The 24,930-nt window shown below is 48.6% G+C and overlaps 1 protein-coding gene across 8 annotated transcripts; it reads right to left on the bottom strand.

The window, feature by feature from the left end:
• On the bottom strand, positions 1 to 24,895 carry HAUS8 (HAUS augmin like complex subunit 8). 8 transcript variants are annotated; one of them, XM_086408589.1, is made up of 11 exons: positions 24,517 to 24,895; positions 20,632 to 20,693; positions 17,477 to 17,532; positions 13,384 to 13,465; positions 10,519 to 10,611; positions 9,526 to 9,617; positions 8,844 to 8,909; positions 8,578 to 8,736; positions 6,711 to 6,852; positions 1,675 to 1,816; positions 1 to 409 (listed from the first exon to the last, which is right to left on the bottom strand). In XM_086408589.1, exons 4-11 carry the CDS (start codon positions 13,427 to 13,429, stop codon positions 223 to 225), a joined length of 927 nt encoding a protein of 308 aa, XP_086264715.1. In that variant the 5' UTR covers positions 13,430 to 13,465; positions 17,477 to 17,532; positions 20,632 to 20,693; positions 24,517 to 24,895; the 3' UTR covers positions 1 to 222. The 8 variants fall into 8 exon arrangements, with proteins under 8 accessions (XP_086264715.1, XP_086264711.1, XP_086264716.1 ...); XM_086408585.1 differs by having other exon boundaries at positions 24,743 to 24,895; XM_086408590.1 differs by having other exon boundaries at positions 24,758 to 24,895.
• Positions 24,896 to 24,930: the final 35 nt, after the last annotated feature.

The raw sequence follows: 24,930 nt of genomic DNA, 5'->3' as shown, positions 1-24,930 counted from the left end.
TCCGTTGCAAAACAGTTTTTATTTGTTAAATTATCAAATGAGATTATCACACAAAAATAACTATACGGCTAGGCTAAGTGCGTAAAGTGCTCAAGTTTGAAGAACCCGGGGGGTCGCTGCAGGTTCCCTGCCCCCCAGAACAAGGGGCACAGGACGTGTGTCCTTCCCCATGGGGTGCAGGCATGTCCTTGCTTGGGGTAGGGACACACTCTGCATGTGGATTCACAGTTCGTCGTGGCCCAAGGGGCTCCTGATCTCCTCCTGAGTTTCCCCGTCAGTGGCCTCCTTGGGATTAAAATACCACCGGCTGAGGGCCTCAGGGCCCTGGGCCTCTTCCCAGACATCCTGGTTGATTAAAGCTGCCTCTTTACTTGCCTCGGCGGAAAGTTCCAGAACCTGGTCGACGCTCCTGCATCAACAAGAAGATGATGGAATCTTTTCACCACCCCTACCAGCCTGCCCGAGCGCCTATGAGGCTGCCACATGGGGGAGACAGGTTCAGGGTGACCCTCCTTGGGCTTGTGGGAAAGCGCAGGTGAGTAAGATTTGTCTGAGCAGAACTCAAACAGCAAAGCCCCTAGAACAGGACTAGCCAGGTGTGAAGGAAGAGTCGTTTACTCGACAAATATTTAAGGAGTACCAATACCGTGCAAGGAACCATCCAAAGGGCGGGAGGCAGAGCCGTGAATGGGGCACCGTCCCAGGGATCACATGACGTAAACAGCGGTGGGGAAGCCGGCATAAAACGTGCTTTCCCATTCGTGTGTTTTCCATTTACTCCTGTGACCCTGGTGACCTAGAATCCTTTGGCGTGTCTGATTTCACCCCAGGCACACAGAGGGAGGCAATGCCGTAGCAGGTGGTATTTGTCATGAGGACCTTTCAAACTTTTCAGGCACCTCAGGAAGTACATTTGACATCATAAAGGAGAAGAAAACTAGATTCTCTTTTGGAAGAGGTGGAGGAAAGCCCCACGATTAGAAAAGTCCCGTGGGTGGGGGCAGGCAGGCAGCTTGGCGGGACTGGCCATCGGCTGTATGGACCTGGGCCCTAGTTACACAAGGGTGCCTGTTCGTGAAAGCCACCGTTACCACCTGTGGCTTTTCTACATGTATTTAGACATTAATAAGAGGTCCCAAGATCTCTCAAAGCCCCTATTCTGAAAACCACATAAAGACCAACCCTAGGGTCCCTGATGTGCTCCTACCCTGGGCAATGACCGCCCCTTTCTATTGTGGCTGCTCAAGAACACACAGGGGACTTCCCTGGTGGTCCAGTGTTAAGACTTCACCCTCCAATGCAAGGGTGTGGATTCAACCCCTGGTTGGGGCGCTAAGATCCCACATGCCTCTGTGCCAAAAAAACGAAAAATATCAAACAGAAGCAATGTTGTAACAAATTCAATAAGGACTTTAAAACCGTCCACATCCAACAACCAAAACAAAAAATTTCTTAGAAAAAGAACACACACCAGGGTATTCTTGGGTTCCAAGAATCTTGCTCTCTCCCTGCCTTGCTGGACCTTCATACCCTTGGCCCCTGGAAATATCAGAGCTGCCCACCGTCTGGGGTACAGCACACCCTCCACAGGGCAGCTGCCAACAGCCCCTCTCTGCTGAAGGGGAGGTGGCAGGGAGGGGTGCTATCTTTTTCTTGAGCTATTTTCTGCAATACCTTCGGAGCTCCAGGTCCTTCTTCTGGATCACCTCCCTGAGTTCCCTCAGCACGTCAAAGGCCTTCGCATTGTCTTCTGAGCTGCCAATGCCAAGTTCTCCCAGCAGATGGCGTGTGGTCTTCAATTCCTGCTGCAACTCGTCTGGAGGGAAAAAAGGGTTGCCAACCACGGCGCCTTTCAAGGAGCCCCAAGCAATGGACACACGAACTAGGTGGCCAGCTAGATTTTTCTCCTTTTGCTGGAATGCTCTCGTGTGATGCCAGAATCGTGAAAGGCTCAAAGGAAGAAAGGGCAGTGAAAGAAGACATTCCTGCACTGGCACCGCCTCTGGGCCCCTTTGCCTGAGATCAAAGGGGTCGGAGACGGGGGGTCAGGTGTGTCTGCCATGCAGGAAGTTACGGAAACTCTAAGAGGGCATACTGCTGTCCTCGCTACAGAAACGCATGCGTAAGACAGAGACGATCTGGGTGAGAAGGAACTTAAGAACAAACCCGTGGTTTCCAGTCCCCAGTCCCACCATTTCTGCACCTCCTCCCCACCCAGCCCCATGTGGGAAGCCGCCTGCAACAGCGCTGGGTCCCCCACCTGCTCTAGCAAAACCAGCATCTCTGAGTCTGGTACAAGTCCCAACACTACATGTCGCAACTGTACGTTGTGACACTTGGGGACCCTTGTAAGGGTTCTTATAAACACACATCTTCTTTGCCGAGAGACTCAACTGTGTCCTCCCCAAAAGCCATGTTCAGGTCTTAATCTCAGGTACCTGTGAACACAACCTAACTGGAAATGACGTCTCCAGAGATGTAACTGAGTTAGAAGGAGGTCATTAGAGAGGGGCCTAATGCAGCCACTGGTGTTCTTGTAAGAAGGGGAGAGTTTAGACAAGGAGTCTCAGAAACAAGGCCATGTGAAGACAGAGGTGGTGCCGCAACACTGTGATAACAAACAAAAAACAAAGCCAAAATAAACTTAATGACAACGGGGATTTCCCTGGCGGTCCAGAGGGCAGGGAACTGCCTGCCAACACAAGGGACACTGGTCCGACCTTCACTTGCCTCGGGGCAATTAAGCCGTACACCCAACTACTGAGGACCGTGCGCCTACAGCCCGTGGTCAGAAAGAAGCCTGCACGCAGAACCAAGACAGCAGCCCCCTGCTCACGACAACTAGAGAAAACCATAAAGACCCAGCGCAGCCAAAAAGAAAATAAATAATTAAGTGCAAAATAAATAAAACAAAAGGAACAGCTGGAAAAAAAAGAGAGAGGCAGTGTTTGGAGAAATGCTCCAGCAGCCAACACCTGCCAGCACACTGAAGCCAGGAGAGAGGCAGGGGATACATTCTCCACCAAAGATTCCAGAAGCATCCAACCCCAATGTGGCCCCTTCAACTCGGAGGGAACACATATCTGTTGTTTTCAGCCACCCTGTTTATGCTATTTTGTTACAGAAGCCCTAGGAAACTCTAACAGTCCCTAAGCCCAACTCCTCCCAACAATCTAAGGAATTTATCAGACATGGAGACCGAGAGTTACAAATAAAATTAGAAACCTGGACATGGATGATGGTTCAACAAGGCTCATTTTTCAAGGTCCTGTGTCATACATAGACTATTTTACATTGGAAAAGGCTTGATTTTACATCAGCTTCAAACAAAATATATTCAAGTGGCTCATGAGAGCCTAGCTTAGAAATTACCCAACTCTATGCCATGTGAACCAGCAATTTCACTCCTGGGCATTTACCTAGACAAAACTTTAATTCAAAAAGATACATGCACTCCTATCTTCATAGCAGCACTACTCACAATAGCCAAGACACAGAGGCAACCTAAATGTCCACCAACAGATGAATGAATGAAGATGATGTGGTACATACACACAATGGAATACTACTCAGTCATAAAAAAGAATGAACTGTGCCACCTCAGCAACATGGATGGACCCAGAGGCTATCATACTCGGCGCAGTAAGCCAGACAAAGACAAATATCATGTCACCCGTTATGTGTGGGAAGTAAAATAAAAAGGGTGCAAATGAACTCATCTACAAAAGAGAAACAGATTCACGGACACAGAGAATAGATGGTGGTTACCAAGCAGCAATGGGTTAGGAGAGAGGCAGAGTGAAGTCTGGGATTCAGTTCAGTTTAGTTGCTCAGTCGTGTCCAACTCTTTGTGACCCCACGGACTACAGCACGCCAGGCCACCCTGCCCATCACCAACTCCCGGAACTTGCTCAAACTCACATCCATCAAGTTGGTGATGCCATCCAACCATCTCGTCCTCTGTCATCCCCTTCTACTCCCACCTTCAGTCTTTTCCAGCATCAGGGTCTTTTCCAATGAGTCAATTCTTCAAATCAGGTGGCCAAAGTACTGGCGCTTCAGCATCAGTCCTTCCAATGAATATTCAGGACTGATTTCCTTTAGGATGGACTGGTTGGATCTCCTTGCAGTCCAAGGGACTTTCAAGAGTCTTCTGCAACACCACAGTTCAAAAGCATCAATTCTTCAGCACTCAGCTTTCTTTATGGTCCAACTCTCACATCCATACATGACCACTGGAAAAACCATAGCTTTAACTAGATGGACCTTTGTCAGCAAAGTAATATCTCTGGCTTTTTAATATGCTGTGTAAGTTGGTCATAGCTTTTCTTCCAAGGAGCAAGGGTCTTTTAATTTCATGGCTGAAGTTACTATCTGCAGTATTTTGGAGCCCCCCAAAAATAAAGTCTGTCACTGTTTCCATTGTTTCCCTATCTATTTGCAATGAAATGATGGGACTGGATGCCATAATAGTAGGAATGTTGAGTTTTAAGCCAACTTTTTCACTCTCCTCTTTCACTTTCATCAAGAGGCTCTTTAGTTCTTCTTCATGTTCTGCCATAAGGGTGGTGTCATCTGTGTATCTGAGGTAATTGATATTTCTCCTGGCAATCTTGATTCCAGCTTGTGCTTCATCCAGCCCGGCATTTCACATGATGTACTCTGCATATAAGTTAAATAAGCAGGGTGACAACATACAGCCTTGACGTACTCTTTTTCCAACTTGGAACCAGTCTGTTGTTCCATGTCCAGTTCTAACTGTTGCTTCTTGACCTGCATATAGATTTCTCAGGAGCCAGGTCAGGTGGTCTGGTATTCCCATCTCTTGAAGACTTTTCCAATTTGTTGTGATCCACACAGTCAAAGGCTTTGGCATAGTCAATAAAGCAGAAATAGATGTTTTTCTGGAACTCTTACTTTTTTGATGATCCAACAGATGTTTGCAATTTGATCTCTGGCTCCTCTGTCTTTTCTAAATCCAGCTTGAACATCTGGAAGTTCACAGTTTATGTACTGTTGCAGCCTGGCTTGGAGAATCTTGAGCATTACTTTGCTAGTGTGTGAGATGAGTGCAATTGTGTGGTAGTTTGAGCATTCTGTGGCATTGCCTTTCTTTGGGATTGGAATGAAAACTGACCTTTTCCAGTCCTGTGGCCACTGCTGAAGTTTCCAAATTTGCTGGCATATTGAGTGCAGCACTTTTACAACACCATCTTTTAGGGTCTGAAATAGCTCAACTGGAATTCCATTACTAGCTTTGTTCATAGTGATGCTTCCTAAGGCCCACCTGACTTCACATTCCAGGCTATCTGGCTGTAGGTAAGTGATCACACTATCATGGTTGTCTCAGTCATGAAGACCTTTTCTGTATAATTCTTCTGTGTTTTTTCCACCTCTTCTTAATGTCTTCTGTTAGGTCCATACCATTTCTGTCCTTTACTGAGCCCATCTTTGCACGAAATGTTCCCTTGATATCTCTAATTTTCTTGAAGAGATCTCTAGTCTTTCCCATTCTGTTGTTTTCGTCTATTTCTTTGCATTGATCACTGAATAAGAAGTTTGGGATTAGTAGATGCAAGCAAAGTATATGTAGAATGGTTAAACAACATGGTCCTACTGTACAGCATGGGGAAGTACATGCAGTATCCTGTCATTAACCATAACAGCTGCCAAATTCTGCAGTTGTGTCTGACTGTGTGACCCCACGGACGACAGCCCAGCAGGCCCCTCTGTCCCTGGAATTCTCCAGTCAAGAATACTGGAGTGGGTTGCCATTTCCTTCTCCATAACCACAATGGAAGAAAACATGAAAAGTGACTGTATATATACATATATGTAGAGTGAATTGGGCTCCCCTGGTGGCTCAGCAGTAAAGAACCTCTCTGCCAAAGCAGGAGACCTGGGTTCGATCCCTGGGTCAGGAAGATCCCCGGAGGAAGAAATGGCAGCCCACTCCAGTACTCTTGCCTAGAGAATCCCATGGACAGAGGAGCCTGGTGGGCCACAGTCCACGTGGTAGCAAAGAGTCAGACAAGACTGAGCACACACGCATAGCTGAATCACTTTTCTGTACAGCAGAAATTAACACAACACTGTAATGCAATTATACTTAAATGAGGAAGGAAGGAAGGGAGACAGAAAGTGAGAGGAAGGAAGGAAGGAGGCAAACTCTAGGGCAGCTGAAAACTTGCTTGAGAAAGAGACTTGTTCTAAAGAGAACCATAGGGTCTTGGATGGTGCTCTTCACACCTGTCAGCTTCTTCAAGTGAACTATTAGATCGAACGCCCTACGGGAAATGGGAACGCCCTACGGAGATGGGAGCGCCCATCTCTGCTCTGCTCAAAAGACAGGACAAGGTAGGGGGTGGTGGCCCTGTGGTTTCCCAGCTGCCAAAGCACGTTACTAGATCTGCCCAAGGCTGAGAGACGGCAGGCTCCCAGCACGCCTTTCAGGACAGGAGATCACTGAAGGGTCATCCTACAAACCTGGGTTCAAATCCCAATGCAGCTCTGACTCAGGACCCGACCCTAAACAATGTCAGCCTCGCCGGCCCCCCGCATCCTCTGCCATTTGACGGGGGACACACCATCTACTTGCAAGGAGGCCTGTGACATGACATTGAGGGATAAAGGTACCCAGGACACAGGAGACACCAACACGCACCAGTGGCTTGTCCTGCCGCTTGCCCCACAGCCACCCCAGCTCTTACCTAAGAAGAGCTGCCTGTCTCCATCCAGGTGGACTGATTTCACGGGCAGCTCGTGCCGTGTGGTGTCTAGGGCTATCGCAAATGTCTTGTACTGTTCCCGAAAGCGGCTGGCCACAGCCTCCAAGGGGCTCAGCATCTCAATCTGCAGGCAGGGAGGGAAGAGCCTGTGAGTCCGAGCCCTGCGCTCCCCTCCCTGCAAGTTCACCGGACGGCACGTGTGAGGTAAAGACTCGGCACTGTTCTGGGACTTCCCTGGGGGTCCAGAGGTGAAGACTCCACACTTGGAGTGCTTCCACTGTGGGGGATGCAGGTTCGATCCCGGGTTGGGGAATCTCAGATCCCACGGGCTGCACAGCGCAGGCAAAAGTAAAATAAAATAAAAATAAAGAAACTGATTGTTGTTGTTCAGTCGCTAAGTTGTGTCTGACTCTTTACAACCCCGTGGACCATAGCATGCCAGGCTCCTCTGCCCTCCACTACCTCCCAGAGTTTGCTCAGTTTCGTACCCATTGAGTCAGTGATGTGGATACCATCATTTAAGAAACTGGCAGCACCATTTAAAACACTTGATTAGACAAACCTTAATAAAAAAGACACAGCACTGGTCCTCCCAGGTCTCCCTGGGAAGCTTCCAAGGGTGTGGTGGGCTCTCCCGAGTGGTGAGCAAGGTGGCCCAGGCCTCCTCACCAGGAACACGTGCTGGCCTTCCAGGATGTTCCAAGGCTGAGCCCTTGACTGGGATCACAGTGGACCCAGGAAGGCTGGGCCCTCCTGCTTCAGAGCCCGGAGTTGACAGGCCTCCACCCACCGAGGCCGTGCCCACCAAGCCTTCTTTCCTCGTACACGCTATCTGGGGGTTGTAAGGATTCCTTTACGTGATTATCTTTTCTTTTTCTTCTACTGTGAGGTCCAGGAGGACAGGGACCCCGTTTTCAGCTTGGGGCTGGGCCACAGGGAACACTCACAAGCATGTGCTGAGTGTCACGGGCTGGACTTGTTCTCACAAATTCCTTGGTTGATACCCCAACCCTCAGCACCTCAGAACATGACCTGACTTGGAGACTTTACAGAGGTAATCCAGTTAAGGTGGGGTCATTAAGCTGGGCCCTGATCAGTATGACAGATGTCCTCATAAAAGGGGGCAATATAGAGACTGACGCTCACGGGGAGAAGGCCAGCTAACAATGAGACACAGGGAGAAGATGCCCGCCGACAAGCCAAGGACAGAGCCTGGGACATTCCTTCCCTCCCGGCCCTCGGATGGAACCCACCCTGCTGACATCTTGCTCTCGGATGCACAGCCTCCAGAAGGAAGGGAGAGTAAGTGCCAGTTGTTTAAGCTTCCACCCCACCTGTGGTCCTTTGTTATGGTGGCCCCAGCACACACACTTACTGGGTGAGGAGCCCCATTTCCTGGTCGAGCCTTCCTAGGTTCCCAGGGTTCACTGTGACCTTCCTTGACGTGGACATTCCTGTCCATTCAGCACCAAGCCTGCATCTCCCACCAGCACTCGGGCCCACCTGGGCTGGCCAGAGCATGTCTCACTTTTTTTTTTCGGCCACACCCCATGGCATGTGGGACCTTAGTTTCCAACCAGGGATGGAACGCGTGCCCCGTGCACTGAAGGTGCAGTGTTAGCCAGTGGACCGCCGGAGAAGCCTCCCAGGGCCTGTGTGTGTTAAAGAGACAGGCCCATTTGCAGGTCGGTTCTAACATTACCGTCACATCCTCTGATAAACCGCCACACAGAAATACAGAGTTGAAGCCAAATGAGGAGGGACACTCACAATAAAGGCTCTCTCCAACCCTCCCCAAAGGACTGACGCTGCTGGGACATGAGGCTTGGAGGCCGTGGTCACCCCTGACCTGTACATCCAGGAAATCCTCCAGCTCCTTCTTCTTCTGACAGAGGAGAAGCCTGCGCTTCAACTCATAAGCCTTTTTCTGGAGTTTCTCCTTCTCTTTACACAATATTTCTAGGTTCTTTTCTGCCTGTTCTTCGAATGCAGACAGGCCATTCTCCATCTGGGAAATGCAAAACAAAAGTTCAGGCCAGAGGGGACCTTGCCCCTGTGGCTGACAGCGGCCACCCTTCCATCTGCGACGCACATGAAAAGAGGCTTCATCCTTACCTTCACGGTCAGCAGGGTCAGAAGGAGAGTCTGGGACTCCATCATTTCCATTGCTTGTGACATATCCTTCAGGAGAAGAAAAAGATACTCCTGGTTCCCCGAGAACTGGTGTAAATCCAGTTCTGTCCCCCTGGGAGAGAAGGGGCACAACCCTCGCCCACATGTGCTGTCTTCACACGAGCACTCTACCGCTTCTCGACTGTGTCCCCAGGCGGCCTCTTTTCCCACTTAGTCTTCTGGGGCCTCTGTGACAGGACAAGGGTGCTCTTTGGTCTCTTTCTGGCAGGTGGGTGGTCTTCTGCCAGCTGGAGGGCACCCACCAACCCGGCGACCCACCAGAACCAGGACTCGGGGCTCCCCCGCAGGCGAGACCACAGCCCAGCCACCCTCCCTGCCATGGTCGGGACCTGGCCTGTAGACCACCCTAGTGTGGCACCAGAAAATCAGACCCCAGGCTCATTTTTCACATGACCCTGAATTTGTATTTCCTCCCATAGGTGTATACTTGGGAAGATGGAACTCTGTAAATCCTCTAATAATGTCGTGGGCTTTTGTCCTGAAAGGCACAGCTGGCTTGTTCGCTCCTGGAGCAAGGCATCGAGGGGCACCTGGCACAAGGCAGGAGCTGAAACAGATTTAGCCAACCTGCAGCGGCGGCTTCCCTCTCATTTCAGACACTTACTGGGCTCTTTTCACTCACAGCAGAAGAGGATGACAACTCGGCTTTCTTTGACTTTTTTTTTAGTTGTGGAGTCTTTCGGACCACACTTTTATCTAAGATGAAGAAAAGTGTTATCCATAAAGTGAAAAGACACAGGCCACCTAAAGTTCACTGCAGCACTATTTACAAGAGCCAAAACATGGAAGCAACTGAATGTCCATTGACAGATGAATGGATAAAGAAGAGGTAGCATGTATCTGGGGCTTTCCTAGCAGCTCAGATGGGAAAGAGTCTGCCTGCAACGCAGGAGACCTGGGTGCGATTCCTGGGTTGGAAAGATCCCCTGGAGAAGGACATGGCAACCCACTCCAGATTTCTTGCCTGGAAAATCTCGTGGATGGAGGAGCTTGGCGGGCTACAGTCCACGGGGTCGCAAAGAGTCAGACATGACCGAGCGACTGGCACTAGTATATATGTACAATGGAATACTATTAGGCCATAAAAAGAATGGAATAATTGTATTTGCAGCAACATGGATGGACCCAGAGATTATCATACTAAATGAAGTCAAGACAGAAAGACAAATATCATATGATATCACTTAACGTGGAATCTAAAAAAAAAAAATGAACTTATACACAAAATGGAAACAGACCCACTGACATATAGAAAACAAACCTATGGTTACCAAAGAGGAAAGGTTGGGGGGACAAATTAGGAGGTTGGAATTAACATATAAAATAGATCCCAATAAGGACCTACTGTACAGTAACGGAACTATACTCAGTATTTTATAATAACATATAAGGAAAAATAATCTGAAAAAGAATCTACATAATCTTTATATATATATATGAATCACTGTATTATGTATCTGAAACTTACACAACATTGTAAATCAACTACACTTTTAAAAAAAAGCGTTTCTAGGGTGAGAAGAGCAGATTTTGGAAGCCCTCAGGGATGCACTGCAACCCGCAGCGGGGGAATGGACGGGGACAGTGGACGACTTACCGTGAATGGCTGAGAGATCCAGGTCAGACAAGGCAGTGTCATGCCCCTCCAGCAAGGTAGACTGCAGGTTGCCTTTGTCAAGCCCACTGCCATCTATGGGACCCAAGGAGAATTCCCAGGAGTCAGCACAGTTAGCAAGATGTGGAAGCCTGGAAGCAGGAAACTTTTCTCTGCAATACCACCTGCTTCCAAAAACTCAGTTTCTTGCAAAGAAGCAGTAGAGAAGGCTGAAAAACCTTTGGAAATTCCCACCCACCAACTTGAATATATTTTAAAGTAGAACTAGAAAAGAGAGGCATTCTTTAGGACCAAAAGACACAAATAAGCCTTTCTGCTTAGTTTAAATAAAGGATGCTGTGTACATATGAATGTACAAAACAGAAACAGACCTAGGACCTACTCTACAGCAGAGAACTACACTCAGTAGTTTGTAAAGACCTATAAGGGAAAAGAATAGGAAAAAGACAAGACATAGATGTATACGTATAACTAAATCACTGGGCTGTACAACTGAAACTCATACAGCACTGTAAATCAATTATCCCTCATAAAAATATAAAAATAGGGAATGCCCTGGCAGTCCAGTCGTGAGGAATCCACGCTCTCACTGCTAGGGCCCTGGGCTTGACCCCTGGTTGCAGAACCAAGATCCTGAAAGCTGTGTGGTACAGTCAAAAATAAAGAAAAATAAAATAAACGTATAAATAAACAAACAAGGTGCTTTGCTCAGAGAATTCTCCAGACAACAACACTGGAGTGGAATAGCCATTCCCTTCTCCTAGGGGATCTTTCCAACCCAGGGATCGAACCTTGGTCTCCTGCACTGCAGGCAGATTCTTCTCCGTCTGAGTCACCAGAGAAGGCCAAGAGTCTAATAGCATGCAATATACATGTTCTGCCCTCTGCTCTTTTTCTCTCTTTCTCTTGTAGCTTCATTTTTTAGCCTCTATTTAAAAATGTGAAATTACACCTTGTACTGTCTAAAATGGGCACTTGGTGAACGGCAGGTTTCAATTAAACAAGGTTTCCAGGAGGCTGCAGAATGAGCAAATAGTATGTAAAATACAGTCATGTTAGCAAGTAAACAAAACTCTTCAATGAAGAACTGTGCAGTTGAGGAAACGAGTAAAGTGACAAAAAGTATAAATGGTGGTACCTTTTGTGTTTAAATTAAAAAAAAATGCTCATTAGACAAAAATCTATCAGGAGCAGCTGGCTGCCTCCTGGGTGAGGAACGGGAACTAGAGGCAGGAGATTTCTGTTTCCACTGGTTGAATGTTCTGTCATCTGCATGTAGAGCATTTCCATTAAGAAAACTAATTTCCGATCAAGGCATACAATGGAACTCAAGCAGTCCCTCTAAACTGTCATGGCTATGTTTAAATTACAATTCTGTCTTGGCACTACTGACATGGGGGCGCAGATCATTCTTTTTTGTGGGGCCATCCTGTGCTCTGAGGGTGTCAATCCCTGGCCTCCACCCACCAGCATCCCACACCACCGGCCTCAATAACCCCAGCTGAGAACCCTGAGTTGTAAATGTGGCAGGCCCAGTTTTTGACCCCTCTGACCATGCCAGCTTTCCCAGCTTCACACATGGCCCTCAACCCAGCTGCATGACAGAAGACTAAAAGGCTGGCTCCAGTTCCGTGTGTCCGCTTCTCAGTCACGCCTGGGTCAAGGAACAGAATAACTGTTCTGACAAACAGCTAGAACAGGATCAGCAAGTTGTAGCCTGCAGGCCAAATCCGGCCCACTTCCCGTGTTTGTTAATAAAGTTCTATTAGGACACAGACAAGCCCATTTGTGTACACACGGTTTGTGGCTGTTTTCACGCTGCGAAAGGCAGAGTTAACTGTTTAGTGACAGAGGCTGTCTGGCCTGCAAAGTCTAAAATATTTACCACTGGCTCAGAAAAGTTTTGCTGACTCTTGATCTAAACAATAAAGCAGGAAATTTAAGTCATAAAAGGACATATTTAGTTTTCTCCTATGGGACTCAAAGTTATTGCCATTTTGAATGAGGGTTCGTGGGCCAAGAAAGTTTTGCTTTTTGTGAATTGCTCTTCTACAAGAGAAGAGAGCTGCCCACTCCCGCCGGTGAGGCAGGCACAGAGCTGGATGATGCGCTACTTTGGGGAGCAGCCTTCCCCAGCTTCCAGAATGAGCACACTGACCAGGACTGGGCAGCAACACTCCAGTGATGGTCCTCTGAATGGCAGGTCATGGCTGAGCTTCTGCCCTCCTGGGCTACACTCCCCTTTCCTCTGGTCACACGGCATGTGGGATCTTAGTTCCCCGACCAGTGATCGAACTCGTGCCCCACCCCCCGACCCCCGCCCCGCACTGGAAGCTCAGTCTTAACCACTGGACTGCTAAGGAAGTCCCCACTACCCATTTTTTAAATACCCAACACATGACACGTCTACAATCAGAAAATGTGAAAGTTTTCGTATCGCGCTGGTGAAAGCTTTTAGAAGACGATCCAACCAAAGATAGTGAGAGGCAGGAGGATGCGGCCTCATACCCTCTCTGAAAGTCCTGCTCTCAGAGCTCTGGTGGGAAATGGCCACATGAGCAAGGAACTGGTGCCACAAGGGAGCACCATGATGGCAATGTGGCTCTTCTCTGGGGCCACAAAGGCAGGAAGGGACGGGCCCCCTCATTCCTCTGCCATCCCTTTCAGCTCCTCACACATCCCAGATCAGTCTTCATACTGAAACTCTCCGCCTAGTTCCTTTCCTTCATGCTCCCCATGAAGGAAAGGGAGTTTTAACCCAGCATACTTAGAAACAAAATTCTCCACCATGCTCATCACCCTCTGAGCCTTGGAGCTCTTTCAAACTCTCCCTGCATCTTTACCCACCTTTGCTCTTTTGGAGCTGGCTGGATTTTGTTCCACCTGCAGGCATCGTCCCACCGGCCTTTAATGCATCTGCTGCAGGAGCCTGTTAGGGGAATATACGACCTTCAGGGGACAAGACACCTTCCTTCCTGCCATCTGCAAAGCCTGCATTTGCTCTTACTTGGAGGCAAGGGGATAGACTCAAGGAGTTCTGACACTTAACTGCATATATACAGGATGAAGGCTTCCCAGGCGGCGCTAGTGGTAAGGAACCCGCCTGCCAATGCAGGAGACATAAGAGATGTGGTTCATTCCCTGGGTTGGGAAGATCCCCTGGAGGAAGGCATGGCAACCCACGCCAACATTCTTGCCTGGAGGATCCCATGGGCAGAGGAGCCAGGCAGGCTACAGTCCATGGGGCCACAAAGAGTCGGACACGAGTGAAGCAACTTAGCATGCACGCCCGCACATAGACGATAAATGTTACTTTTTTCAAAAGATACCTTCATATCCGTTGAACATAGGAAACTATCAAAAATTTGCTGGTGGTAATATCTGACATGGCAGATTACAGATGATTGATTTTCTATATACTTTTTAGTATTGCCCAGTTTTACACAGAGAACATATTAATTTGGTAGTCAAAATAAACAAAGCTTCTGTAAAGGTCTTACTCTTCAAAAATTATACAAAAGCAAGCAACAGTTGCAGCTGGCAAGCCGTCATAGTAATATAAAAGCAAAAAGAAAATCTTGTAAAGAGTGAAAACATTTTGATGTACAGACACCACTCCTATTCAGCCTCCCAACAGAGGTCTGAGAATAAGAAATAAAAGCCAAGCAAGTTGCAGAAAAAAAAAAGAAAACTCCCTTCTTGCAGACAGGATACTTCACATAGAAAATCCCAAAAGAGGTTTAGAAGCACTGCTAAAACTAGAAAGTAAGTTTAGCAAATTTGCAGGACACAGGGCCAATATAAAAAGATACTTCTAGCAATGAACAACTTTGTGACCCCATGGACTGTAGCCCACCAGGCTCCTCTGTCCATAGGATTATCCAGGCATGAATACTGAACGGGTTGCCATCTCCTCCTCCAGGGGATCTTCCTGAACCCAGGGATCAAGTCTGGGCTTCCTGCATTGCCAGTGGATTCTTGTACCCTAAGCCACCTAGGAAGCCCCCCAGTGTGCTGGACACCTAAAACCAATACAATGTTATACGTGAATTATTTCTTAATTTAAAAAATTAATAAAATCTCATCACAAAAGAAACAAATTAAAGAAAGAAAGAAAAGACTGTATCTTGTATAACAGCATTAAATCCACCAAATACTTAGGTATAAACCTAACCAAACATGGAGAAGATCTGTATGCTGAGAATTACAAAATACTGATGAAATAAATCTAACAAAAACAAATAAATGGAGAGGAATATCATGTTCATGGACTGAAAGACTTGGGTGTTTTTAGGATGTTATTCTCCCTAAACTGATGCACAGATTCAATATAATTAAAATTCCAGAAATTTTGGTAGGAAATGGCATTATAAGTCTGAAATTTGTACAGAAAGGCAAAGGAACTAGAAGTACCAGTTTTGGAAAAGAACAGAGTGGGAAAATTCACAGGACCCAACGCTAAGACTTCCTACAAAACTGTATAATCTGGGCAGTGTATAAATGGCCAAAGGACAGACACATAGAAAAGTAGAAAAGAACAGTCTAAAAATGATATACACATGTATAGTCTACTGCTTTGCAACAGACGTGATAAGACAATACAATAAGGAAAGGAGAGTCATTTCAACAAATGGCGCTGGAATATGAGGACGTTTGTACACTTAAAAATGAACTTGAATTTCATCATCACTGCAGATACAAAAATTAATTCAAAATGGATCCCAGACCTAAACGTAAAACCTAAAACTATAAAACTCACTGCAGAAACGGGAGAAAATGTTTGTGATCTTGGCTGAGGCAAAGGTTTCTTAGATAAGACACGAAAAGCACATTCCATAAAAGCAGAAATTGATAAACTTCATCAAAAGTGAGAACTTCTGCTGTTTACAAGACACTTAAGAGAACGGAAAGCCAAGTCATACACTGGAAAAAAAATATTTGCAAATCACCACAAAGGGTTGATATCGAGGACACAGAAAGAGCTCTCACAACTCAAGGATGAGAAAAAAAAAAACAATCTAATTTTTTTAAATGGGCAAAAGATCTGAATGGACACATCACCAAAGATATAGGAATGGTCAATAAGTACATGAAAAGATGCTCAGTATCATCAGTTGTTATGGAGACGCAATTTAAAACCACAGTGAGATAGCCATTCGCACCCACTAGGATGGTGTCATCTTACAGTAATGGCTCTCCTCTGTGGCTGCAGCCTCTCTGGATAAGTCGGGCAGTTTTACAAAGTCAAACATACAATTCGCTTATAATTCCACTCTTGGGAGAACTGCAATCACATCCATGCAAAATCCTGAACAGCAATGTTTAAGGTGGCTTTATTCATAAGTGTCAAAAACGGGAAAGAAACCCAGTGTCCTTGGCCAGGGAATGGCTGAGCACACTGCGGTCCATCCATGCAGTGGAATGTCCATCAGCCAGCACAGGAGCCCACGCTAACTGTACAGAGGCAGGCAGGCGGACCTTTACGGGAAAGCAGCCAGTCCGAAAGAGGCTGCAACCTGGGTGGTACCTTTTAAAAGATCTTCTGGAAAAGCCGAGCTACAGGGACAGAAAACAAATCGTGGTTGCCTCGGATGGGGAAGGGCCGGTTCCATCAGAGCACAAGGGGTCTCGGGGGTGACAGACTTCTCCATCTTGACGGTGGTGCGTTTGTGACTGCACGCACTTGTCAAAACTCACAGAATTATATGCTGAAAAGAGTGATGCTTCCTTTATGGAAACTACACCTTAATTTAAAAGATTAAAAAAAAAGAAAATGGAGAAGCTCTTAAAAATCTAAAATACTATATAAGCATGTAGACACATGGGGGTGCTGTAACCAAGCTGTCCAGGAATTTTAAAATTATGAAGTGTGGACTGTTAGCCTTTGTTGAAAATTACTTCAATAATGTAAACCACGGACTCTGGGTCCAGATGCATCATTTTAGGTTCCTAGGCTGTAAACACGCCATACTCCAGTGTGAGATGCTGATGACAGACAGGATAGGCACGTGAGGGGGTGGGGTGGGGGTATGGATGGGAAATCTCTGTACTCTCCACTCAGTTTTGCTTTGAAACTCAAACTGCTCTAAAAAAAATTAAGTCCATAAAAAAGAAAAAAATCACTCCAAGAAGCGTATCAGTTGGCACAAAAGTATCCTTTTCCTTCAAGCCCGGTCTTAAATCACGTTAATTAAGAAAGAACCTAAAAAAAAAAATAAAAAATAAAAAAAAAAAGAAAGAACCTGCCATTCACCCTACCAGAATAAAAGAAAGGCAGTAGAAATAAATATTTAACTAAACTTTACCAAATCTTACGATTTTTTCCAAATCATAAACAAAGATTTGGAAAACGGGATAACAAAAACTTTACACACACTGGCGGTCCGTACACGCTGAAACAAAAAGGTCACTGGGTAATCTAATGACTGTTCTCACTGAACACCACACAAAGCAGGTTCTCAAAGTATTAAATGTTTTCTGCTGTCATTTTCAGTGGTTTCATCATTCCCGTGGTGCGGCTAGAAGGTAAGTCACTAAGCCCTTCCTGTAACGCTGGGCGATTCAGGCACGTCATTTTTCCCCATGGTCTTTCTCTCACACCCTCCAGGTATTTTTTATGACACCAGCCAAGGCCAGAGAACTGTGTGCCAGGCATTAGAAGGAACGGCTTCAGGACAGAATCCAGAAAGGAATTACTGTGTTGAGAGACAGGAATAACTTTATGATTCACTAGAGCTCGTGGCCTTGCACAAGGGATACTCAAAGCGATCAGCCACCCACAAGAGAGATCCGTGCACTGGCTCGAAGGGCGTGACCGTCCCAGAGGCAAACTGGGCCACAGCCCTGAAACGCTTCCTTCAGGACCAGGCGGTGTCTGGCTGCTGCAACTTGTCTCAGAACTCCAAGTTCAGAACGGTTTCAAATGGACGTTATGTGTTACCTTTCTGGGGGCTTTCTTTTCATACTGCAAGTACCGCGACTCCACTATTCTTCCACCTGCAAGGGACACACAGTTGGTTTATAATAAAACTACGGCATGCAGTGTTAAGGATCCACCAGGTGCCCAGGATGCCCACACCCCACCCCGAAAGCTGGGCACTGTCAGCCCGTCCTGCTCAGCTTTGAGCATGTATGAGACATCTTTTGTATGCAAGAAGACGTAGGAGATACCTCCTGTATATAAGGGCTTCCCAGGTGATTCAGCCGTAAAGAATGTGCCTGCCAATGCAGGAGGCGCAGGAGACGTGGATTTGATCCCTCGGTCAGGAAGATCCCCTGGAGAAGGGAATGGCTACCCACTCCGGTATTCTTGCCTAGGAAATCCATGGACAGCGGAGCCCAGCAGGCTAGTCCAAAGGGTCACAAAGAGTTGGACACGACTGATTGATGGAACACACACACACACTGTACACAAGCGCTTGGACTAGAGGCGGAGCCACGGAGACCCAAGAAACTACGATCAAGGAAGAGCAAGGGGGCTTCCCTGGAATCCACCTGCTAATGCAGGAAACCCGGGTTCAATCCCTGATCCCACATGGCTTGGAGCAACTAAGCTGGTGCACCGAGCCTGTGCTCTACAGCCCGGGAACCACTGAAGCCCCCAGCACCCTGTAGCCTGTGTTCGGCAACAGAGAAGCCACTGCAGTGACAAGCCTGAGCACCACAATTAGAGCGTAGCCCCTGCTCACTGAGACCAGAGAAGAGCCCAGGCAGCAAGGAAGATCCAGCACAGCCAAAAATAAACAGGTAGACACAATTATTTTAAAAAAAAACAAAGGGCATGAGTATGTGCCAACAGTCAGAACAGAAAGTGGGCTCAGGGCAGAGCAGGGCAGGGAAAGGAAGAAAGAGCTTCCAAGGCGGCCACCTGAGAATTCCCTGGCTGTGCAGTAGTTAGGACTCCAGGTTCAATCCCTGCTAGGGGAACTGAGATCCCACAAACCCTGCCGCTTGGCCAGAAAAAGAAAAAAGGCAAAGATGGCCACCTGTTTACCTTCTCCTCCCGCCCCAACTTGCTGTGTGTGCTGTGACCCCAAGTGCCCTTCTCCCACCCAGGCCCGCCTATGACCCAATCATGGTACTGCCTTTTACATTCCCCAAACGCACTCTTAGTTCAGGACTGCGCCCCGAGACTCAGTACCAATACCCCTCTGGAACACAGCCATATTCCTTGGTGAAAGTCCAGCCCCAGGTCCCCTTCCACACCTGACCCCGGAACGCCGAAAGCTGATGGAGGAAGCCCACATGTCCCCTCCATCCCCCAGGGGCTCTCACTTCACACCCAGTGCTCAACCCCAGTCCTCTGCTCTGACCTCCACCTCCTACCCCGGGGCCATCCCTCCAGTCAGCTGGTGACATCTTCCCTACGTCACTGGCAAGACAGAAGCAGTCCCAGGAGGTCCTCCCATCTGGGCATCTAGCTGCCTCTCAACCTCAGGGCCATAACCTGGGCTCCCCCATGTGACGGGACTTCCGTGCTTGGGGGTAAAACGAACCCCCAACTCTGGGTGCTGGGCCCAGCCCTCACCCAGTTAGGCAAACCTACTCCCCCAGCCCCGCCCTATATCATCCCACTTCCTCTCCCCAGGGGTCTCACTGTTCATTCTCTCTCCACTCCAACCCCCGCCCCCTCCCACTTTTCTGCTCCCCTTTACTATGCCGGCTCCTCCTCTCCTCTCTGCTTCCCTGGAATCCCCCCACTCCCCAGTCTGGCCCTCACGATCACGAGGAAATTCCTTCCGGCCAGCTCCCTGAGATGCCCTAGCTCCGAGCCTGGTGGGCCATCCTCAGTGCTCGTCCTGAGGCAGCAGCAGTGGGCAGCACACTGGCTGCACCCTCCTCTCTGACGCACTGTCCCCAGGCTCACCGCCCTGCGGCAGCTACAACAGGCTGTCTTGTGGATCCAAGAGCTGCTGAAGGCTGAGCGCCTCCAGGCCCCTTGCGGGTCCCGTGTCCCCTGTTCCTCAAGCTAGCAGGCTGGAGGTAGAGCTGGTAGTCACCCAGGCGTGCCCCAGGCAGGGAAGAGCCGTGCCTGCAGGGAGAGTGGGCTCACTCAGTCAGGCAGGAGGCACCGAGGGTCCAGGTCAGAGCAGGCAGGGTCCAGGGTAGAGAATCAAGCCACACCTGGGATCTGCCACCAGGTGTCCAGCAAGGGACTGGGGTGAAGCACACCCCCAGTTCCAGGTGGAGGAGACCAGAACGTGCTGGGTCTAATACCATCAGCAAAGGAATTGACTCATCTAGGAAGGAGATTCTGGGTTCCCTGCACAATTGAAAAGCAGTTTCAAGTTGCTGGAAAACTAGAATGCACCTGCTTGTTCTCAACAGCGGTACGTTTTCCAAAGAAGCAATGTTACAAGGAAGGATATAATTTGTGCCCAAGAACTAGACCATGTGTAAACAGGACAGATTTTACGGACCAGGTGACATAAACCTCCAGTCACTGGGGAACTAGAATTCTGCTCCAAATTCTCTGAGATCCACACTGATGCAGGGCATAAAAATACTTCAGCGTAACAGAGCCTTGAGCTGCAATGTGTGAGAACCTTGGGTCTAGCACCCAAACTGGTAGAGTCAAGACCCAAGAGTCAAGGAGGGCTGTTGACGGTGACCCCAGACACACAGGTGGACATCAGACAGGTGGGTACCCCCGAGAGACTGACACACTTATTCAGAAACAAACTTTGATGTTTTATAACAAATTCAGCTCAGACTCTCCTCACCCACTCTTACAAGTGGGTGTGTCCTGGGCACAGCCCGAGACCCCCATGGCCAGAAAGGCCCACTGCCCTGAACAACACCCCTCAGGGCTGGGTGATCAAACTCAGGGTCCTCAAAGGTGTGACTAGAAAGAAGGAAAGCCCCAGCTTTCCTGCTCTGACCTGTTTTTTTCCTTTTTCTTTTTTCCCCAGAAGTACTTACTGCGGGCGGCGGGGGAAACGGGGTCATCACTTTTTTTTTCTGGCCAAGCCAGCAACATGTAGGATCTTAGTTCCCTGACCAGTGCCCACTGCATTAGAAGTTCCACAGAAGTCCAAAAATCACTTAATTTCAGTGGATTCCATTTCAAAAGATAGGTTCTCCCATGTTACTCACCTTGTGTTCTTCCTTTGCTCCTAGCACCCCTAGCAGCACTGGGGCCCACTGCAGGAGGCTTCCTGAAGGAGAGAAACGGGGGCGGTCTTGTTAATGCAGGTGGATAAAAAGCTCTGGGAAGCCACCCAGGAGGCTGGGCTTCCTTGGGACAGCCTTGTCCCAGCACCCACCCCTCTTGCCCATCTCTGCAAGGTGGGGCCATCTCCACGGGACGAGGGATACTGAGTCCCAGCCTTGTCACCCAGGGAAAACGCCTGAGAAGAACAAGCTTTTTTTTGTTGGCTGTGCCATGTGGCATGTGGGACCTTAGTCCCCCGACCAGGGATTGAACCCAAGCCCCCTGTGACGCAAGTGCAGAGTTTTAACTGCTGGACCACCAGGGAAGGCCCGAGATCGAGCATTTTTGCCGAGTCTGAACGATCTCAACTTCATTAATTCATCGGGTGTTTGTGCGCCAACTGTATACCACTGAGGATACACGGTGAACAGCAGTCTAGGTTTCTTCTCTGAGAGGGATAACCAGCAATTTCCTACCAGGCAAGTGCGAAGAGGGAACGCCCAAGGCAGGGAAAGGGGTGGGGGTTGGGGGTGAGTGACAAGCACCATTAACTCACATACATGAGGAAGGACATTCCCAGACAGAGACCATCAAGGTCAAGGGCACAGAGAATGATGCGGAAACTGGAATCGATAAGCCCCAATGTCTCAGGAGTAAAGAATCCACCTGACAATGGAGGAAATGTGGGATGGATCCCCGAGTCGGGACCCTCTGGAGGAGGAAATGGCAACCACTCCAGTATTCTTGCCTGGGAAAAATCTCATGGACGGGAGGCCTGGAGTGGCAAAAGAGTCGGACACAGCTTAGCAACTAAACAATACGAGCCCTATGGCTTAGCTGGAGAAGGCAATTTGAGGAGGGGGTGAGGGATGGGGAAACACTGAGTCCCAGGAGCCAGGCGGGCAGGAGGCACTTGATAAACAGTCAGACGAGTAACTCAGCAGTGCTCTTCTGATTCCTAGGGGACATTTGGCGATGTCTAAACACCCACGATGGTCACAACAGAGGGGACTGCTATCGGCCTAGTGGGGGAGACCAGTGCTCAACGCCCTGCAACACACAGGACGGCGCCCACCACAGAGAGGACCCTCCTGCAGATGTCAGCACTACCAAGGCTGGGGGGCCCCGAAGCGGTGAACAAGTGATCGGCAACGTGGGAGGCAGGGCTGCTGCAAAACTCCGGTCAAAAAAATTACGAACCCTGATGGCAGTTAGGGGGAGAATGAATACATGTTTGTGTATGGCTAGTCCGTTCGCTGTTCACCTGAAACCATCACAACACTGTTAATCGGCTATACCCCAAGACAAAATTTTAAATAAAAAATGAACCCTGAATATTACTCAACCCTAAAAAGGAATGAAGTACTGATACGTGTTGAAACAAATAAATCTCAAAAATGTTGTCCTGAGTCAAAGAAGCCAGGCACTTAATGTCATGTGTTGCATGATTCCACTGATAGGAAATATCCAGGACAGGCTAATCCATAGAGACAGAAAGCAGAGTGCTCAAGAGAGAAGGATATATATATGTAAATATGACTGATTTGAGTTGATGTATGGCAGAGACCACTACAGCGGGATGCCAAGCAGGGGTCTGGCCACTGTCAATCCTCCTGAGGTCACAGACAGGCTCCACTGGCAACAGCGGTGCTGGGCCCCTTGTTCAGCTCGCTGTAGCCCCCTTCCGTGTTATGGGTTCTGATGCAAGGTGAGACCCAAGCCAGGGCTGGGGGTGCCTCCAAGCCACAGTGGGGAGAGGCAACTTAACAAATGCTGGCTGGGCGCCAGGCGCTCTGCTCCTTCATGGAATGTTCCCAACCCCGCAGACACCTAACTGTTGGCCTGCTTTCTCTTTGTTTTCCAGACAAGGACCTGGGATTTATACAGGTCACCCCTAGGGAGTCTCAGAGCTGGAAAGGGACAGAGTAAAGATTCCCTCTGGGCTACTCAGGTGGTGCTAGTGGTAAAGAACCTGCCTGTCAATGCAGGAGATAGAAGAGATGCGGGCTCGATCCCTGGGTTGGGAAGATCCCCTGGAGGAGGGCATGGCAACCCACTCCAGTATTCTTGCCTGGAGAATCCCATGGACAGAGGAGCCTGACAGGCTACAGTCCACAGAGCCTCAAAGAGTCAGACATGACTGAAGAGACTTAGACACACACACACAGATTCTCTCTGGGGTCTGCGCCAGGGCTCTGGAGACAAAACAAAGGAACTTAGGCCAAACCTGCAGGGACCTGAGGGTTGGGGAAAGGGTGGCACTACATCTGTGCCCAGCCTCAAGCACTTCCCCCGAACTTCAGAGAGGCTAATATCAATTTCCGTTAGGACAAGGGGCTGTGGAATAAACACAAGTGACTTTAGGCGGCCCACTAAATTTTCATGCACACAGGCACAATAAACATTGGTGGAATACACAAAGCCTTGTGAGACATGGAGTATTTCCTGTCATATCAATAAACAAGGACATCCCAGTCATCAATGATTCCAGCCCTCCAGGGCACGCAGGAAGGAGACAAATACCTAGGCAACCCAGCAGCCATTAGACCACAGCCACTCCATATGGGGAGCCCTGAAGAACTCAGTGCAGGATACTGGCCCTAGATAGTTGAGATGACTCTGAAAGGAATGATTTCAGTGAGCCCAGAATCTTGCCGGAGAAGGCAATGGCACCCCACTCCAGTACTCTTGCCTGGAAAATCCCATGGACGGAGGAGCCTGATAGGCTGCAGTCCATGGGGTTGAGAATAGTCGGACACAACTGAGCAACTTCACTTTCACTTTTCACATTCATCCATTGGAGAAGGAAATGGCAACCCACTCCAGTGTTCTTGCCTGGTGAATCCCAGGGGTGGGGGAGCCTGGTGGGCTGCCGTCTATGGGGTTGCACAGAGTCGGACACGACTGAAGTGACTTAGCAGAATCTTGCATCTTTCCCTACATATAAAAGCGCTAGATTCCTTAATTTGAGACACCAGGTTTTCTTTAATTCACAATAATCTCTCGATGTTCAGGCTATCTGCCCTTTGTTACCAACTGTTGAGTCCTTCCCCCAGGCCACAGGTTGGAGGCCTTGCACCAAAGCCATAGACATGAAGCCCAGAACCAAGGTCACCTCTGAAATTGACTGAGCCCCTTTGTAACCACTGCTAAAAGCCCACCCGCCATGATCATCACCAGCAGGCTTCCAGACCCCGAATTAGGCAAAAATGCCCACAGCTGTACTCACCCTAAGGTGCCCTGACCAATCACCTAACGCCAGCCTTCCAGCAGGAATTTTCTTGGTCTTAAGTCTATAAAACTTGGCTATTAATCCATGAAACCTGTCAACCCACTCGCTGCATTTGCAGCGCCCTTATTATCTCTGCTCACTCCCTTCTGAAATGCTGTCTGGAAATTCTTTTCCAACTCGAACTCAGACTGCCTCAACACAAATTTTCATCTAACTTGACTCCTCCCTGTCCCTTCAGAGCAATTTTCTCACGGTTACTTGAGATGCTGCCTCCCAGGCTTAAGTCCTAAAAATTTCCGCTGAATAAAACATAACTCTCAACTTTCAGGTTGTGACTGTTTTTTAATTTGACACCCGGAATCACACCTGGCAAGGGGTAAGTATTCCACATCTGTCTCTTGCTATGTGAGCCTGGGCAAATGATCTTTCCTCCCTAAGCTCATTTGTAAATGAGGAACATAGGATTAAAAAAAAAATGTAAATGAAAGGAGATATTTCAGCGGTTCAACAGCTGTCCACTACAGAAAAGATAACTTGAAGAACTACGAATCACATTTAGTGGCGAGGCACGGCTCTAAACGCTTTTAAACCTCACCCTAGGCGGCGGCGTGATCAGCCGGGTTTCTCCAGGGAGGAAAGCGAGGCAGAGAGAGGTTAAGTCACCCGCCGGAGAACACCCCGGATGGAAACTTCTGACCAGGGACTCGAACTCGTCCTCGGGTCCTGCGCCCACGCTCCCCAGCATGCACAAGGCCGCGTCCCACCTCCCAGAACCCGCGCATCTCGGTGGTTCTTGGGGAGGGGCTCAGATTCGAACTCACCCCGAGGACATTTACCTCCCCAGCTCTGCGGCCCCTCTGTCCCCAGCCCTCGACTACAGCCCTCCACCTGACACCCACAAATCCAGGTCTGCAGCGCCACAACTTACCCAGCGCCCCGCCCCGAGGAATCCGCCATTTTCCCGCCTTCAACTCAAAGGCCGGCCTCTCAAGTCGAATCCCCCGCCCTC

Source organism: Bos grunniens, chromosome 7 (genome assembly GCF_055505025.1).
Source record: "Bos grunniens cultivar Pamir isolate PY7600 chromosome 7, Bosgru_T2T1.0, whole genome shotgun sequence".
Classification (NCBI taxonomy): domain Eukaryota; kingdom Metazoa; phylum Chordata; class Mammalia; order Artiodactyla; family Bovidae; genus Bos; species Bos grunniens.
This window is presented reverse-complemented; position numbering and strand designations above follow the sequence as displayed.